Raw genomic sequence first — 17031 nt, forward strand, 5'->3', positions numbered from 1 at the left:
TGATTCTGGTTTCTGTCAAGTTGATGCAAACTAATCAGCATACCATCACCAATCTCTGGAACAAACCTGCTAATCCTATAAATGGTCTTCTTCATATTTCCTGATTGCAAGGATTTTGTTCAGGTTTTTGTTGTATGGTTTGTTTTTTGTTTTGTTTTTCTTTGCATCTGCGTTCACCTATGTAAAGGGAGATTTGTCCATAATTTGCTTTTTTATATCTGTTTTCTCTCTTGATCTCATTTTGGTATCAAGATAATGCTAGCGCTGAGTAAAAGCTTGGTAGAGTTCCTTCCTTTTTTTTTATTTACATAATAGTTTGAGGAACATTGGTGTTCCAGTTCTTTGAGGGTCCGGAAGAACTCAGCAGTGATTCAATCAGAACAATTTTCCGGCACCTATTCAGTATTTAGTGTACATCTTTCTGTATCGACTGTGTTTGTTGCACACCTGGGTCCATTATTTGCTGCTACAAATGTGGTAACAGAGAACATCCAACTAACTCACTGTCCTTTCATGGACTTGTGTGAGACATGACTGGGATATGTCCTAGAGTGAATCTTCTGGAACCCATGACACATGCTGACTGAGGATAGTGCCAGAGTATGTCGTGGGTTAGCCTTACCACTTTCATGATCCCATGGGCCTCTATGACCCTACTTTCCGGCTTCTGGTAAGATTAACTTCATGACAGGAAACTGATGATGCTTTATGTGTATTTTTCTGATTATGAACTTACTGATTCATTTTATCTGACTTACCGTAATTATTTGTGTGTGTGTGTGTGTACAAGCTGTGGTGCTCACAGTGAGGTTAGAGGTCAGCCTGCTGGAATCAGTTCTCTTCTTCCTCCATGAGCATTCCAGCAATCACTCAACAGTCAGGCATGGCAGCAAGCACCTTCAGCTACTGAGTCAACTTGCAGAAATTTTTATCTGTCCCTGTTCGTGTCCTACTGATTTCCGATATTTTTTTCAGTCTTACAGTGTTGTTCAATATAAGTAAATGACGAACTTCTACCCTACCCCATGACTTGAAGCATTACTTTTTCTTTTCCTTGGTCATCAATACTTTTTCTTCAACTCAAAAACAATCACAAGTCCTGGGACAACCTGATGTTCATATACAAAAGAATCACATTGGGCTCTTACTTCACAACCTTTATAAAATTTAATTCAAACTGGATCAGTGATCTAAATATAAAGGCACAAGCCATGAAAGCCTTGGAGGGAAAGAGGGGCAGGTCTTTGAAACCTTGAGTTTGGCTGTGGGATTCTTAGCTGAGGCACAGAGAGACTGAGTGACAAAAACAGTAGGAAATGAGTGGAACTTCACTGAAAAAAGAAATCTGTGGGCATCCAGAGCACTATGAAGAAAACAAAGACACAATCTATATAAAATTTCAAAGTCAGTAAACCTACAGACTCGGGGAGTTTGATGGTTACATGGACAGAAGAAGGAAGAATGGGAAGGAATTTCTTGATGGTGACACAGTGTGTTTGAAAGGGGATGACAATATGATAATAGAATGTCACTGACAGACATGGATGCTTACCCATAAAGTGCTGATTTTGTTACAAGAATAACCGCAATAAACATAAAGAGTCATAGTAGTAGATATTATCCAACCATTAATAAAACTTATGGCACTTTTGTTTAAAAATTTTCTTTATTTTTAAGATTACTTGTCTGTGTATGAGTCTGAGTGAGGATAAATGCACTATATGCATACAGGACCCAGGAGTCTGAGTGAAGTTACATACACTATATGTATACAGGATCCGGGAGTCTGCACTATATGTATACAGGATCCAGGAGTCTGAGTAAGGATACATGCACTATATGTATACAGGATTCAAGAGTCTGAGTGAAGATACATACACTATATGCATACAGGTTCCACGAGTCTGACTGAAGATCATGTACTACATGTATACAGGATCCAGGACTCTGTACTATATGTATACAGGATCCAGGAGTCTGAGTAAGGATACATGCACTATATGCATACAGGAGCCAGTAGAAGCCAAAACATCTGAGCCAGCTCTCCAGTCCCACATGGCATTATTACACACAGTGAAATCACTTATAACTGCCTGTAAGTGGCTATACAGCAGAGTAAGAGATAATCCTGGCCCTTGGTGACTATAGCTTCTAGCTGGGAGGTTTTCTAAGATGCAGAAAGCTCACAGATAAAGCAAAAACTCTAAGTGGTCCAATTAATGTTCAAAATGCATACATGGTTGGTGAGAAAAATAATTTTATTTTGAAATAGCATTTAAGGACTTCATAGAATTTAACTATAATAGATAGTGAGGGAGAAAGACAATAGTCTACAGAAGCATGACTTCTGCAAGGGAACATGTAGTAGTTCAAGCTAGCTGTCATGACAGCTAGATAGATAAGTTGAAAGCAGATATTCAAGGTTATCAATTGAGGACCACACTGTCTGCACACACCCCCAAGCCTAACACAGTGGTGGGCATAGACCTGGTGAGCAGCAAACAGCAAAGCAACTAAAGTTACAATGTGCATTAAGGACCACTCACTAGGAAAACTGCAGTAGCCGTCATCATCCACAGAAGCATTTACTAGGATGCAAGCAGGTTAAGGCAAGCGATGGCAAGAGGTGAGGAGCCAGGAAAGCACAGCTTATATAGTTGGCATGGCTTGTCTTGCAGAAAGTGGCGGTGTTTGTTTAGGGTAACCTTAGAGAACTTTATAGGCTATCTTGTGGGATTAGTTTGCCTTCTTTGTTGTTCCCATAACAAAAACCAAAGCACTCCATAGTCCTGTGACTCCACAAAGGGCACAGATGAAAGTCGGGAGAGGGGGAGACTAATGCTGTCATTGTAAGATGAGACTGGCAGGGGAGGAAAGTGCCCTCATCTTGGGACTTGGTGTCCCTCATACATCATCCTCACAGCTGTAAGAGCGGTGAAGATACTGAAGAGATAATTGTTCCCCCAGATGGTACCTGGGCCTCTATGGAGAGGAGAACCTGCCACAGAACAGGAGGCTATTGGTTTTGTTGTGCCTGATGAAGAAAAGGAAGGGGTGGTCTGCACGGAACGTTGGATCAACGGCGCCGCCGCAACCTCGAACCATCATTGAAGAAGCTGCTGCAGCCTCGGCGCCTTCTTCATTGACCTCCATAACACACTTGTGAACACACTTGGACACACACAGGTCTCTCTCTGGAGACATTCCTGATAAATCAGCCTTGCTGCCTTGGAAGACATCCACCATTCCCAGGTGCTGACACACAGACTCCATGTCATAATCCTCTTGCAGTTTAAATTTTGGAAGGAAAACCTTAATATAAGTGCTTTTCATAAAGCCTGGTTCGGTCCAGGCCATTAACTTCTCAAAAGTGAGACCGCTTTCCACCTGATAAAATAGAATTAGAGACTGTCAGATTCACAGTTGAGGTCTTACCCAGAGGTTCATAATAACTTCTTGCTCACAGAACCCTCTATCATCCTACTTGGGGCACTGCCTATTCACAGGGCCAGACAGTGTGAGTGTCCAACTATCTAGCTAGTTTGCGCGTGACTTCCCTGGTGGGCATGGTGGCCAACAGCCCAGAGGTAGGAAGACTTGGCTATCCTCTCCTAAATCCCTTCCAAGATATCTTTTATTCTGACAGGCGTCTGTGTCTAGGTGTTCATGGTTTAAGTTGTGTTTGCTTTTGTTCTCTTGATCTAGACCTAGTTGTGAAGGCAATAAACCACAGATGCTAAAACAAAAATTATAAAATAAAATTAAAAAAGACTTTTGGTGTGAGCCACACCAGAAGGAAGGTCTATCCAGGTTGAGATGCTATGTATTTTGTGAACTGTTGTGGCTTTAATGAGATATTCCATCTAAAGGCTCACATAGTGAATTCTTATTCTGAAGCTGGTAACAACATTTTCGGAGGATTCTATTATGTATGCATGAGGGCTCTAGCTGACTGAAGGAAGTAGTTACTGGAAGTGTGCCCATGAAGGTCATCCTTGGTCCTCAGTCCATATCTCTTCTCCTTTCTCCGCTTCCTGTTCACTAAAAGGTCTGAAATCTCTGCCACATGCACCTGTTACTGTGGAAACCAAGAATGTGCCAGGTAACTTAAAATGGTCCTCTGAATCTGTGAGCCTGAATAAATGCTTCCTCTCCTAGGTTATTCATGTCAGGCATTTTTGTCAGTGATGGAAAACTAACTAACACCAGAGAAGCAATGCCACAGCTAGGGAGCTGGATGAGAAGAGCCAAGGGAGCTGTTCTGCTTACAAAGACCCCTTGGGTCATGCACACTGCTCTGCCCTCCTTTCAGAGGATGGATGACAGACTGTGGGGTATCCTGCTGCAAGGAAGACCAAGATGCGCCATTATGGTGTGCCTGACTCTGTCCTGCCCAGCTGGCACCTCTCCTCGTCCTCTATCTTCGGTGAACTGCAATACTTTTTCTGTCTGTTTTACGTTCTCAGACATTAAAACACTGGCATAGACCACCATACCATTCTATTTACAGAGAGGGACTATTTTCTAAGCACTGTGTTAAGTTTCTTGCTCGAGTTGCCCCCATTTCATCCTATCAGGTACCATCTTCTGTTCTAGTGATGAAGTTATGTCATATGACAAGGTCACACTGCCCACAATGGGGGGCGGTCCCCAAACATAGAACCTGCACACAGCTTGAGGCTTAGTCTGGGAATACCACTTGCTCAAATAGCAGTTGGAAAGGTAAAAACAATGAGTTCTGTTCTAATAAGGAAGGATAATGGCGGTCCTGGATTCTTCTAGGAGACATTTAGAGTGGTTACTGCTAAGGATTCTCCTGCCTCACCTGGCTGAGGTCCACACCATCATCCGGGAGCAGGACCAACAAGCTCAGCTCCAGGCCCTCATAGGGCATCTCCAGCACCTGTGCCTGTACTTCCTTCACGAGGGCGCATTTAAATGTGCCTTTCTGATACATCATCTGCACTGGTCTTTCTTCATTCTGTACAGAAGAATCCAAAGCATAAAAGATGTTGTTTAGAGGGGTCAGAAGGTTTCCAGATGAGCTGAAGTTAATGTCAGCAGTGTTCTCAGCACCACAATGAAAACATTATTCATAGTCCAGTGAACACTTAGTCAATGTCTGCCAGCCTCTTCCTGGTTTATTTAAGAAATCGAGTGTAAGCAGATAGAGGACTATTGCAGATAGGATTCTACAGTGGTGATAAAACACCTTGACCAAAACAACACGAGGAAGAAAGGGTTCATTTTGCTCTTACAGCTCTCAGGTTAACATTCATAACACTTCAAATGGCATTAAATTATATTTTATAGGGATTGGGAAAAGTATTCTAATATCTACTTTAATTCAAATTATACTCTAATTAAAATGGAAATCTTAATCACTCAATTTCAATATTAAAATGCTATAGTGTTAAATAATGATAAATTGACCAATAATTTAAAACGAACATTTTAATTAAAAATTACTCTATTACATAAATGTTTGTATATTCTTTTCTACTCTACCTCATGATCCATACATGCATTATTGTACCTTAACACATAAGTTTCTGTTTTCTTGAACTTACAGGAAAATTTAGTTTCTAGAGTGAGTTAGAAGCAATGATTTTATGAGGATTTATCAGAATACGTAAGAGCCAGAAACAATGTAAAATAACACAAGTATTAAATATTCTTTATTCTTATCATTTTTCAATGGAGCTAGCATTTCTTTCAGTTTCAAACATTTTCTGTGCTTTCCTATGCTCTTTCTTTCTGGACTGAGGATCGAGCCAGCAGCCCACAGGACATGCAGTCTCTGCCACTGAGTCCCAAAGCTACACATTCACGGTTACACATTACCATGCAGGTTCTTCGTCAGTGGCATGAATTTTTATCCTGCTCCTTACCTTGTTAATTTTAAAGGGCACTTCTATTGTGTCTTCTTTGTTAAACTTTTGATCCCACTTTCCTTTGAAGTATAATGCGTTGACAAGAACCAGCTTGGTCATTGAATTAACTGAGCCTCCTGACAGCAACTCTGGAATTTTCCCTTTTGAGAAAGCAGAGACTTCATTCAGGTTCATTTTATATATGTGTGAGAAATAAGCTGATGTGATATCTGGGCAGATTCGAGCATCATGCTTTCAAATTTGCTGAATGTGGATGAGCATGAAACAAATAAGCCAAAACAACATATCAACACCCATGTTTGACTTGACGTCATGGCCATGGGAGTCACATGACCCAGGTGAGGGTGCTGAAGGACTTCCAAGTCCCTCAAGGAAAGCAGGTTTGGGAAAAGCAGAGAAAGGCACTTCAGGCTGGAGAACAAAGAAGCAGGAGATGTGGAAGGGATCTCAGGGGACCAGGGCTCCCCCTGGGTGCCAGTGTCAGCTGACGACTTGATTGGGTCTGGAGTCAACTAAGAGACATGTCTCTGGGCAGGTCGACAAGGACATCTCCTAGAAAGATGTCTCCCAGAAAGTAATGGAGTGGGCAATGCCTTCCTGTGCTGCCCCGACTAAAGCCATGAGGGAGAAGCAGCACTGCTTTTGCCTGCGTGCCTTCAGCCCTCGCTGCTGAGTGCGTCTGCACTGTTCACACCTCTGCACCTGCCATTTTCAGCTGACACTGGAGCCCAGTAGCTTTGGTCTTCATGTGGACCAAGACTAGTGCCTCTCTGCAATCCTCTAGGCTTTCCATTCCAGGCTGAGACTGCTGAGGTCTCCAATCCCAAGGACGGAGCAGCTACCAGATTCTCGGCCTCTACATGCAGATGGCCATTGTTAGACTATACAGTCTGTATTGTATATGCCAATCTACTAAATCCCCTTAGTAATATGTATTCATTCTATTCCCCTAGAATAATCTGACTAATGTTAGATACAGTATCTCATCTAACGCTCCATGGTCATGCCCAGTTCTAGCATAGCACAACACATCAGAGACTCAAGGACAAAAGGTAGTTTGTGGAGGAGGTATTGTTATCATATACTTTGGAGTGCCGTCCATCCTAGGGGAGATGATGCAGGTCGGAGGACAGATTCCCTTCTTCTGTCTTAAGGAGCATCCTTTCAGTAGAGAAGAAAATCCTCGCTAACTTACAATGTCAAGAGTGCACAAGAGGTAAAGACTACAACAAGAATTGTCAAATAATTGCTGAGTCTTTATTTTAAAAAAATCTAGCTGGGCGGTGGTGGCACACGCCCTTAATCCCAGCACTCGGGAGGCAGAGGCAGGCGGATCTCTGTGAGTTTGAGGCCAGCCTGGTCTAGTAGAGCTAGTTCCAGGACAGGAACCAAAAAGCTACTGAGAAACCCTGTCTTGAAAATCAAAGAAAAAAAAATCTCATTTTATACTTTCTGTTAGTAGAAATAGGAATGTATCCAGTGGTACATAAGCATCTGAAGGGTTCAACTATCAGATAGTGATTTCAATGATTTCAAAGACTAATGCTGGAACATATCATCTCTGAAATAAAAATAAATAGGGTTCAACCTCAAATGGGAGGTTCTTGTAGGCCAATCAATGGAACTGAGCGGCCCTGAGAGGAAATCAAGTTTAGTTTTACCAAATGTAAGCGAGGGATCTGAGGCAGGAAGGGTGGAATCAGAAACAGAAATCCTCTTCTACATAATGATAGTGGGGGCCAGGGCAACACAGAGCGTAGGAAGAAGGAGCCCATGGAAGAATTATGAGGATGGCCTCCACATGAATCTCCACGGTGGAGTCATCTGACCTGCCAACACTGCAGACCACCCCATCTTCTAATCTAAGCTGTTAGACTGGAAATCAGGCCCATGAGTTCTCGTGACATTTGTATCATCGCCCTGTCTTGAAGAAATATACGAATATCTCTATTGTTCAAATCTAAGTTTCCGAATAAAACCTCCATGAATTATACCACATATAATGATGTTAGTCTGCATCCCTTTGACTCCCTGAAATAACATGCAATTAGTCCATGGGGGAGAAGGGAAGTTAAGAGCAAGAACAGGGAAGGAAGAAGAGGAAGGGGTGGATGGAAAGGAGAAAATTGTGGGGTGTGAAATAACTTGAAATTCTGACCTTCAGTCTGTTTGGAGACCCACGTGTTTATGTGCTTCCTGGACTCCTCTGGATCTTTGGCAAAGGACAGCTGCTCCAGCTCCGAGTGATAGAACTGAAGACAGGACTCCTTATAGGTCTTTGGAGAGAAAATGTTCAGAAAATTAACATTGGAAAATAAAGTGTCGGCAAGCTTCCAAACCCTCTGATAATATGTCAAAAACAAAACAATACAAGAAAAAACTTAAGTGAGTATAGATGTCACTTTAAGCAGCAAATATCTAAGTCTTCGTACATGGCAATAACCAGACATAATTGAATAAAAATAACAAGTAGTCAAATTTGAAATACTTTAAAGTATCATTATAGAATTGTGGTCTTTCGGGGAAAGTTTAAGGAGTTGAGTAGTTGAGTTTCACTATTTGGCCAAGGCTGGCCTAAAACTTGTGATCCTCCTGTCTCAGGTATTTAGATGTGGGTCATCACACTGACTAGAACTTGATCCTTAATTTCCTCAAGTTCTCTAGGTTCCTTCTCCTGGGATCTACATCAACAAGTATTTTAAATACAATTGATATCCTTCTACTGACAGAACTTACTGGGAGGATTTTACAGGTATTCTCTGCAAAGAACCTATTGGCCGTTCTAAGCAAGTACTTTCTGCTGGGCTCGTTCAGATTACTGAGAAGCTCCTGGAAGCCTTGATGAATGTCTTTCTCTGTGTTTAAACCAAGTGCCTGCGAAGGAAAAGAATGAAACATTATGAGCGCAGTGGTGAAACATTTTGGTAGCAAAGAGGAGCTTGCAAGCTGAAGGGATGGCTCAGGGGGCGAAGTACATGAGGCTCTGAGCTGGATCTCACTATGCACATAAAAAGATGGGTTCCATAGTGTATGGCTGTAATCCCAGCGCTGGAGTAAGAAGACACCTGCATTTACTCCTGTCCTCTGCCTAAAGAAGCACACATGGGCATGTAAACACACATACACACACGTGCATACACACACTTGCACTCGTATACCTGCTATATGCATGCACAATCTCTCTGTGTTTGTTAAAAGACTAGAGAGAATAATTATGAAGAAGACCCCTCTATGTCCTCATGCCCTCACTACATTTGGAAATGATAAAAATGAGCAGTTATACCTGAAAGGCTCTTCATGGGAAAGAAAAATCTGGCAAACCTCAGAGCAACAGTGACTGCTTCCCGCTGTGACAGTGAAGCAGAGGGCTTTTCCTCAGGCCAATACCTCCTGCCTGCCCTGGAACCCCTGAGGTCAGAGACCCATCCTTCATCACCTGCAATGCTTATAGGATGCTTCATAAAGTGACCAACGCAGTGCCTGGTCAGGATGAGGACCAGCCACACACATTTGCCCAGTCAGTATCTCAGCTGATGCAAGGCAGGTTGGACACAGTTAAGAGAGGAATTAACCTTTCTTGGCCAATGAATAATTACAAAGTCTGCTGCTCTAAAAATAGATCTTAGCAACCTATGTTTCAAATAATCTCCTCCTTTTTTTCCCATCGCTGTACTTGGGGCTGCCCCCACTTTTTAAAAAACTCTTTCTTATTTGAAACTAAGTTGCCCACGCTAGTCTTGAACTTGCATCCTCCTGTTTCAGTCTCCTTAGTAGTTAGAATTAAAGGTCACCAGGTCTAGCATGAAATTATTTACACCCCATTTTCTAAGTGAAGTCTGGACAAAATTTTGAGAGTTTCTTTAAGTTATTACTGAGGGAAACTCATTGTCCCATCCTCTTTAGCCCCTGCCCCATGAAACAGGGTGTGCATAGGCTGACCCTCCCTTCTCAGCAACTCTTAGGCAAGTGAAACAGGTGTCAGGTGACAGGGAACTTACCTGAGACATCTGGACTGCGGTGTCTCCCTTCGCCCCCAAGAGGACCATAGCTAGAACAGAGGAGACGCTCACAGGAGAGTAACATACATTTTTCAAAGGGTTGTTTTGACAAAGGATCTTTAAAAGGTGGATGGCAAAGGTGCCGTTTGCTTCAGACAGAGTGTTCATGATGCAGAGTCTGGAGGCAAAGGAGAAATGGTACTCAGTACAGCGCTGGAGGTTCACTGATCTGACTCGGGGAAATCTGGGACTCTACTCTTGGTTCTCATTTCAAAATTCCTAAGTACTTAAAATTGGATTTTACAAATTCTTTCTCAGTCACAGTCCTTCCAATTTTAAGGTTATTATCTAGGTGTGGTCACGGCAGCAGACCAAACTAGCATCTGTCCCATATGTGTAGGTAGAAGGTCAGATCAGGACTGCACGCACAGGACACAGCTGAGAGAGAGGGACTCTAGTCTCCTTCCATACAGTCCAGATCCTCTCTCTGAAGATGGTGGAGTTGAGGCTAAAGAGGAGGAGGAAGAGTAGTGGAAGGGAAGAAGAAGACAGCCATGAGCATCCAGGTCCTCTGGACTGACTTCAGCAAAGCTGTGTTCTGTGTCTGCCTGCGAAGACTCTGAGATGTCCGGGTGTGCACTAGACAGTGCCTCTGCATTTACAGTTGCTCCAGGAAAGACACCGGGAGGCTGAAGGACACACTAAGACAGGCTGGTGTCATTAGCTCTGCTGTGCAGCAGGAGGTGTCCACCTGCAGTGACTGCTCGGGTGGCCTTAGATCCGGGGGTGGCTCCTAGGCTGTTCTCTGTAAAGCTTGCCTCTCTCCCAGGTGAATACACAGTTTGGCTCAGACTATCTCACTGCCCCAGGCACAATAACCCCAATCTGAGTTTCTGTACATCCAATGGCTGTGCTCTCGCTGTCATATGACCTTAGTGAGGTCCAGCATTTTTTTCTACTGTGCTTAAATGCAGATCAAATAGCACAGGGAGTCTCAGAACAGCACAACCCATACTTCTTCCTACTCCCCAGACAGAAGGACACAGCATCCTGGGACTGTGCCTAGATCCTGTGACTCCTCCCCTTAACTCCCTTCAGGAAAGGTAGGGCTGCTTTATTTCAATGACTTCCCTTCTGGAGGGTCCTCTCATCTAAATTGCTTGTGACCACTATACGCCTGCCTATCCTGATGTCTTTTCAAGTTGTTTCTAGTCTTGAAGAACTGTTTATTCCATCTAGAAGGTCATCTACCCGGCAACTGTCACTGAGTTCAAACTACTCACCCCTTCCCTCCCTCACTGGGACAGGACAACCTCAGGGCCTCTGCTCTGCTCAGCTAGGGCAGCGGCTCCAGCCCAGTCCTTTCACCCCTCCCAAGTGCACTCTGTGTCTTACTGACTGTGGTCTCCACCACACCCAGAGCTCTCTCAAGGGCGGAGAGATGTTTGGCACCCTGATTTTCAGCACCTGGAAGCATGCTCTGGATAAAGGTGGCTCTGGATAAAGGGGGCTTTATCAACACGGAGTGAAGTATTTTATAAGTGGAAATGAGGAGTGTTCAACTTCTTCTAGAGACTGCTCATTTTAAAGGACCCAGAAGTAGGACAGACACATGTTTTAGATCCGCCAGGAGAGAGCAGCAGCAGTCAAATGTCTAGGGTAGTAGAACCTGAAAGGAAGCAGGAAAGAGGCCAGTAAAGAAGGATGCTGCTGACCCCTGAAGCCATGGTTGAGGAGAGGCCAAGGCAGCTCTAGGACACCAGCCCTAAAACCAGCCTCGCTGCCATTGGCCAGCTCGGGTTTTCTAAAGATCACCTTTTAAATGTCCATCAATGCTGTAGGAGCCAGCCATGATAAGCTAAATATGAACAGATCACCCAAAGGAAGTTCTTTACTTCCAATCATTATCACCTGCCAGTGTAGGACTCAGCCATCAATAAGTTTAATAGAGGCCCGAGTCTCAGTTCACCCTGAAGCAATACCTGGTTTCAGGAAGGACCATAAACTAGATTACTTGAGCACCACACAAGAACAGACCATCCAAAGGAAATGCCTAACATTCCAACTGCTGTAGATAGGATCACCAGCCAGCACACACTCACAAGGACACCCCTAGACAAATGTCAGCCAGTCAGGGGTCCTGAACCTCAGAAACCCCTCATCCCCACCTTTACTACTATAAAAACCCAACTCTAAATGAGATCGGGGCTCTCTGTTTATTCCAATACGTCGGACACGCGGAGAGACCGAGTTTGAAAACTTGCATAAAATAAAGGCTCTTTGCTTTCACATATGGGGACTCGGTCTCCTTGTTGGCTTTTGGGGGAACTTCGCGGATTTGGGAGTAACAAATACCACCTGCTTACTCTTTTTCTAACTCTGCAATCCTGGGCTTCCCTCCTGAACTCAATCTGGACCTTGTAAACCTCGCTCACCTCTGTGGTTCCCAGGGTCCCAGCCTAAGACAGGAGCCTTCACTTAGCACCTTCGTGGCCTCTCAATGCAGCTTTTGCAGCCTGAAAGTCCCGCTGGTTTAGCTGAGCAGCCTGGCCAACTCTGCTGAGGGCCTGGAGACTAACAGCTGCTTTCTCTGGCCTCTGCAGGGAAGAGGATAGGCAAATGAAAATGAAAGTATTTGTAGGAGAGGAGAAGAAGGGAGAGGGGAGGGGGAGGAGGAGGGAGGGGATAGGGGAGGGATTGGGGGAGGAGGAAGGGGAGGAGGTTTACCAGGATTTTAACAGCTCCCTGGGGCAGGGGGCATGAGCAGGGGAGGTGGGCGCTGAGCAGGGAGTGGGGTGCCTATTACCAATATTTATTTTCCACCCCCATCCTTCTTTTCTGGAAGAAAAACAGCAGTCCTTTTTCTGCCTATATTGCCCAGTCACAAGCATTTCTTGTGAACGAAATGTGTGGTCCTGTATTGCCCAGTCACAAGCATTTCTTGTGAATGCAATGTGTGGTCCTGTGAGGTCCTCTTATGAGCCTGATTTTTCCAAGGCTTAGCATAAGGGTTCAAGGCATCAAGGACTGGGGCACGGGCCACATTCATGCTACACAAGGCCTCCTGCAGGGACTGAGTTCTTTTCAGAGACCTCAACTCAGGTGAAGCTACAATTTTTGACTCTGCTGCAAAAAGGGACTTCAGGATGAGCTAGTATGAAGTAGAGCTGGATTTATTAAGAAGCAAAAACCTATATATTTAAACATAAGTAATACGCAAAAGGAGGCCTAGTAAGGTGAGACACACCTAAGCATGCAGATGTCTCAAGGGAGAGCGTGGCTTTGGTGTCTTAGTGGTAGCTACACACGTGGCTTTGGTGGCTCTCAAAAGTTACATCTTACAAAACTGCTAGGACCCCCCCCCACACACACACACACTTTTCCATTTTTATTTAATAGAGGTTCAATTTTTTATTTATTTATTTAAGGAGAAGATATTAGTACTACAATGAATGAAGCTGAGACCAAGACACATAAACAGAACTTCACCATAGGAAGATGCCTTGCTGGGAAACAGGACCACTAAAGACTTGACAGACACAAACATGATCAGCTCACACCATCTACAGGAGCACAATCTAGTTCTCCCCAAGATTCAAGGTTTTATTTGCTGAGCCCAAGAGCTCACTCAATTCCCCACTCCCTGTGGCACACTCGGCCTAGAAAGCCTTCCTCTCCACATGCTCTCCTTCCTGGCTTATTGATGACTAGCTTTCCACCAATCTCTTCTTCTCAGAAGGTTCCTGGTGCCACTGGCTTCTCCAGGACGCTCATTTTCTGTGGCTTGGCTCCATGTTTCCACAGAGGCTACTTGCACCTCTTGTCTTCTAACCCCTGACCCAGCAGGAAGTGACAGCAGCTGAAGGTTTGTCAGCTTGAGGCTTTCTTTCTCATCTTGCTTGAGGGAAGGGTTAGGTCATTTACTTGCACTATCTGCTTCCTCAGTCACCTTGTGTTCTCTGCCCTGAAGGAGATTTCAACTGTCCTAGGTTCCCTGCTTTGACCAAAAATGAGATCATCTGTCTTACTTATTGTTCTTGGGGACACTTTTGGCTCTGATACCACATCATTGAAGCAGTTGGCCCATAGTTACGGTCTATCTTTATCCTTGTATTTTCTGACACAGTGTCTCCTTCTGTAGGCAGAGATCTGGGTGTCTGGAAAACAAATGCTTATTTGTTTTCCAGACACCCAGATCCGAGAAATAACATAGAAATTACATTAGTTAAAACATTGATTGACTTATTAGCTCAGGCTTCTTGTTAACTAACTCTTACATCTTAAATTAACCCATTTCTTTTATTTTTTATTTTACCACAAGTCTCATGGTTTACTGGTAAGGTCCTGGGGTGTCTGCCTATTTTAGCAGCTATGTGGCCTCTCCTTGACTCTGCTTTCTTTTCTTCTTTATCTCTGCTTGGAATTCTTGCCTTGCTCTATTCTGCCTGGCCATAGGCCCAAAGCTGCTTCTTTATTAACCAAATGTAATAAAATATGTTCACAGCATACAGAGGGAAATCCCACATCACCCCATTTTGTATGCTGAGGCTGCTTCTTCATTTCCTGGCCACCTAGACCTGGAATAATCACACAGAAACTGTATTAATTACAACACTGCTTGGCCTATTAGCTCAGGCTCCTTATCAACTAACCCTTATATCTTAAATTAACCCACTTATGTGTATCACTACAAGGATGTGGCTTAAAAGGTAAAGTTCTTGCATCTGTCTCCTTTGGCAGCTACAGGGCATCTCCCTGACTCTCCCTTCCTTTCTTCTCTATCTCTTGTGGAATTCCTGCCTTGCTCTATTCTGCCATTCCATAGTCCATAGCATCTTATTTCTTAATCAGTGGTAATGAAACATATTCACAATACTGAGGGGTATCCAACATTATCCTTTCTATTATACTTCTCCCTGTTCCTTACTTCTGCTTCCTCCATAGTCTTCCCTGCCATCCTCCTCTTCTTTTTCTAACAAGTCTACAATATTTTTGCTTCTGTTCTTGAATGTTCTCACTTTTGAGCATTTTGTTTTCTATGTATAGCCTGTTAGAAAATGGTCTTGTACTTTAACATAGTGATCACTTTTAAAAACAGAGATCCAAAGTAATACAACTTGCCATCTACTTTATCTTCTCCATCCAAGTCATTGGCATCATGTTCACTGTAATTTCTACTTGATGGCACATAGTCCCTATCATTTTTTATTCTAAAGTATCATTTGAATTCAGGTTTTTGTGTGTTGCTTTCACTTAGGACTTGGAAGCTACCAGACTACAGGAACTGCCTATCCCCACCATCATCAAAGTTCTAAACATATATAAAATTCAATTCAAACTGCATCAGTGACCTAAATAGGTTAGTTACAAGCCAGGAAATCCTTGGAGGAAAAGATAGAAGCAGTTCTTTGTGACTTTAAATTTGGCAGTAGGGTTCTAAGTTGTGGCAGGTATAGACTGAGTGACAAAAACAATATTAAATGAGTGGGACTTCATTAAAAAAAATTAATGTATGTGTAAGGATATTACCAAGAAGCAAAAGAGAAAGTCTATTTAAAATGACTAGAATAGGTAAATATACAGACACCGAGAGAAGAGGTGGTTACACACACAGAGAGAAAGGAAGGATGGAGAGTGATTGCTTGATGGTTATACAATGTGTTTGAAAGGGGATGAAAAATGACAATGGCATGTCACTGACAGGCACTTAAATTCCTCCCTCAATACTATTGGTTTTCTTATAAAAGTAGATGCAATAAAATGATAAAAGGATGCAATAATAGGTGCTATCCAACCACTAATAACAATCACAGTACTTTTTATTGAAAGTTTATTTTAAAATTGATTTGTATGTATGTGAGTTTGGTTATGGATGCGTGCATCACGAGCATACAGGGGCCCACTGAAGCTGAAGAGAGCATCAGCATCTGTAAAACTAGAATTCAAGAAGGTTGTGAGCAGCCAATGGATAGTGGAATGTTGACTTGGGTCCTCTGCTAGAAAAGCAAGTTGCCTGAACTTCTAAACCATCCCGCTGGTGTGTGAAGCCCAAAAGTGGCTCAGTTTCCATCTGGAATCTATTCTGACTTATAAGTCATTTGAGTTCAAGCTGGCTTGATTCAGTCTCCTTGAGAGCTGTGAGAAAGTTCTGATTAAACCCATGGGAAAGAACTCATGATCTATTACACAGGTTGGTGAATGCCAGCTGGAGGCACATTCAGATAGAAAGAGAAACTGCTTGCTGCTACCAGGACTCACATGGTAGGTAGTGAGTCTGCTTGTGCTTCCTCCAAGGAGAGTGCAGGGGGGTGGTTACTGGACTGCTCTTTGTTGGCCTTCAGCCCTTAATCTGAATAAAGGAAAGTTCTGAAATAAACTCTGGGCTTTTTGGTGTTGGCTAACAGACCTCCCAGATCTATCCTGTGTCTCTATCTCAGTTTCTTCTTCTTCCATCTGCAATTTCCTCAATCCTTGCTCCTTGTGCCTTTTTCCAGGTACCCATTAACTCATTGACCGGCTCTGACAGGTGGCATCCATTGTGGGGCTAGATATGGAAGATTTTCATGAAGGACTCAGTTTGTTTCATCTTCTATTTCCTCAATACTATTTCTACACCCCCCCCCACACACACACTGCCAGGTACCCAGGAGGCAGGCTCCAACACTCCAGCCCCATTATGTCTTTCTTACATAGTAAAATATTGAAAACTTTCATGGCCTGCCTTAAACGTCTTCACTCAGGGTTCAAAAAGAAAAGCCACAATAAGCATAGTAACTAAAGTCTGAACACTATAGAAAAAGAATTTTCTCATATACATTCTTTCTATTCGTGTGCACTTTATTTTTTCTCCTGATTCTACTGCTTCTACCATAATTATTTTGCCATAATTGTTTATTTTCTTTGCTCTAATTCTCTGTCTCAATTCTCATTCCAATTCTCTGTTACAATACTGTTCTGAATTATTATTGTTCTAATTACTCTACGTTCTCTTTCTTCTTTTTTTACTTCTCCATCTTATTTCTTCTCAATCTATTTCTTACACATTTTGATTTCTATCACTATATATTTATTCTACTTCTCTTGACATTACAAATTCCCAAGCATGTGTATATATACATGCTACACACACACACACACAC

General features: G+C 43.0%; 1 protein-coding gene across 1 annotated transcript; it reads right to left on the minus strand.

The window, feature by feature from the left end:
* Positions 1 to 1655: 1655 nt before the first annotated feature.
* Positions 1656 to 12480, minus strand: LOC142848207 (serpin B9-like). Its single transcript, XM_075969945.1, has 7 exons — positions 12328 to 12480; positions 9893 to 10070; positions 8631 to 8768; positions 8053 to 8170; positions 5892 to 6034; positions 4826 to 4981; positions 1656 to 3387 (listed from the first exon to the last, which is right to left on the minus strand). The coding sequence occupies exons 2-7, from the start codon at positions 10058 to 10060 to the stop codon at positions 2983 to 2985; spliced, it is 1128 nt and encodes a 375-aa protein (XP_075826060.1). The 5' UTR covers positions 10061 to 10070; positions 12328 to 12480; the 3' UTR covers positions 1656 to 2982.
* Between the last annotated feature and the right edge of the window lie 4551 nt (positions 12481 to 17031).

The sequence above is a fragment of the Microtus pennsylvanicus genome, chromosome 4, assembly GCF_037038515.1.
Source record: "Microtus pennsylvanicus isolate mMicPen1 chromosome 4, mMicPen1.hap1, whole genome shotgun sequence".
NCBI classification, from domain to species: Eukaryota; Metazoa; Chordata; class Mammalia; order Rodentia; family Cricetidae; genus Microtus; species Microtus pennsylvanicus.

Coding starts and splice junctions, on each gene's coding strand:
- LOC142848207 (XM_075969945.1), bottom strand. CDS start 10,060: ATGAACACTCTGTCTGAAGCAAACGGCACCTTTGCCATCCACCTTTTA. Junction 8,769..9,892: donor CCGCAGTCCAGATGTCTCAG/GTAAGTTCCCTG, acceptor TTTCCTTCGCAG/GCACTTGGTTTAAACACAGA. Junction 3,388..4,825: donor ATGGTGTGGACCTCAGCCAG/GTGAGGCAGGAG, acceptor CTATTTTATCAG/GTGGAAAGCGGTCTCACTTT.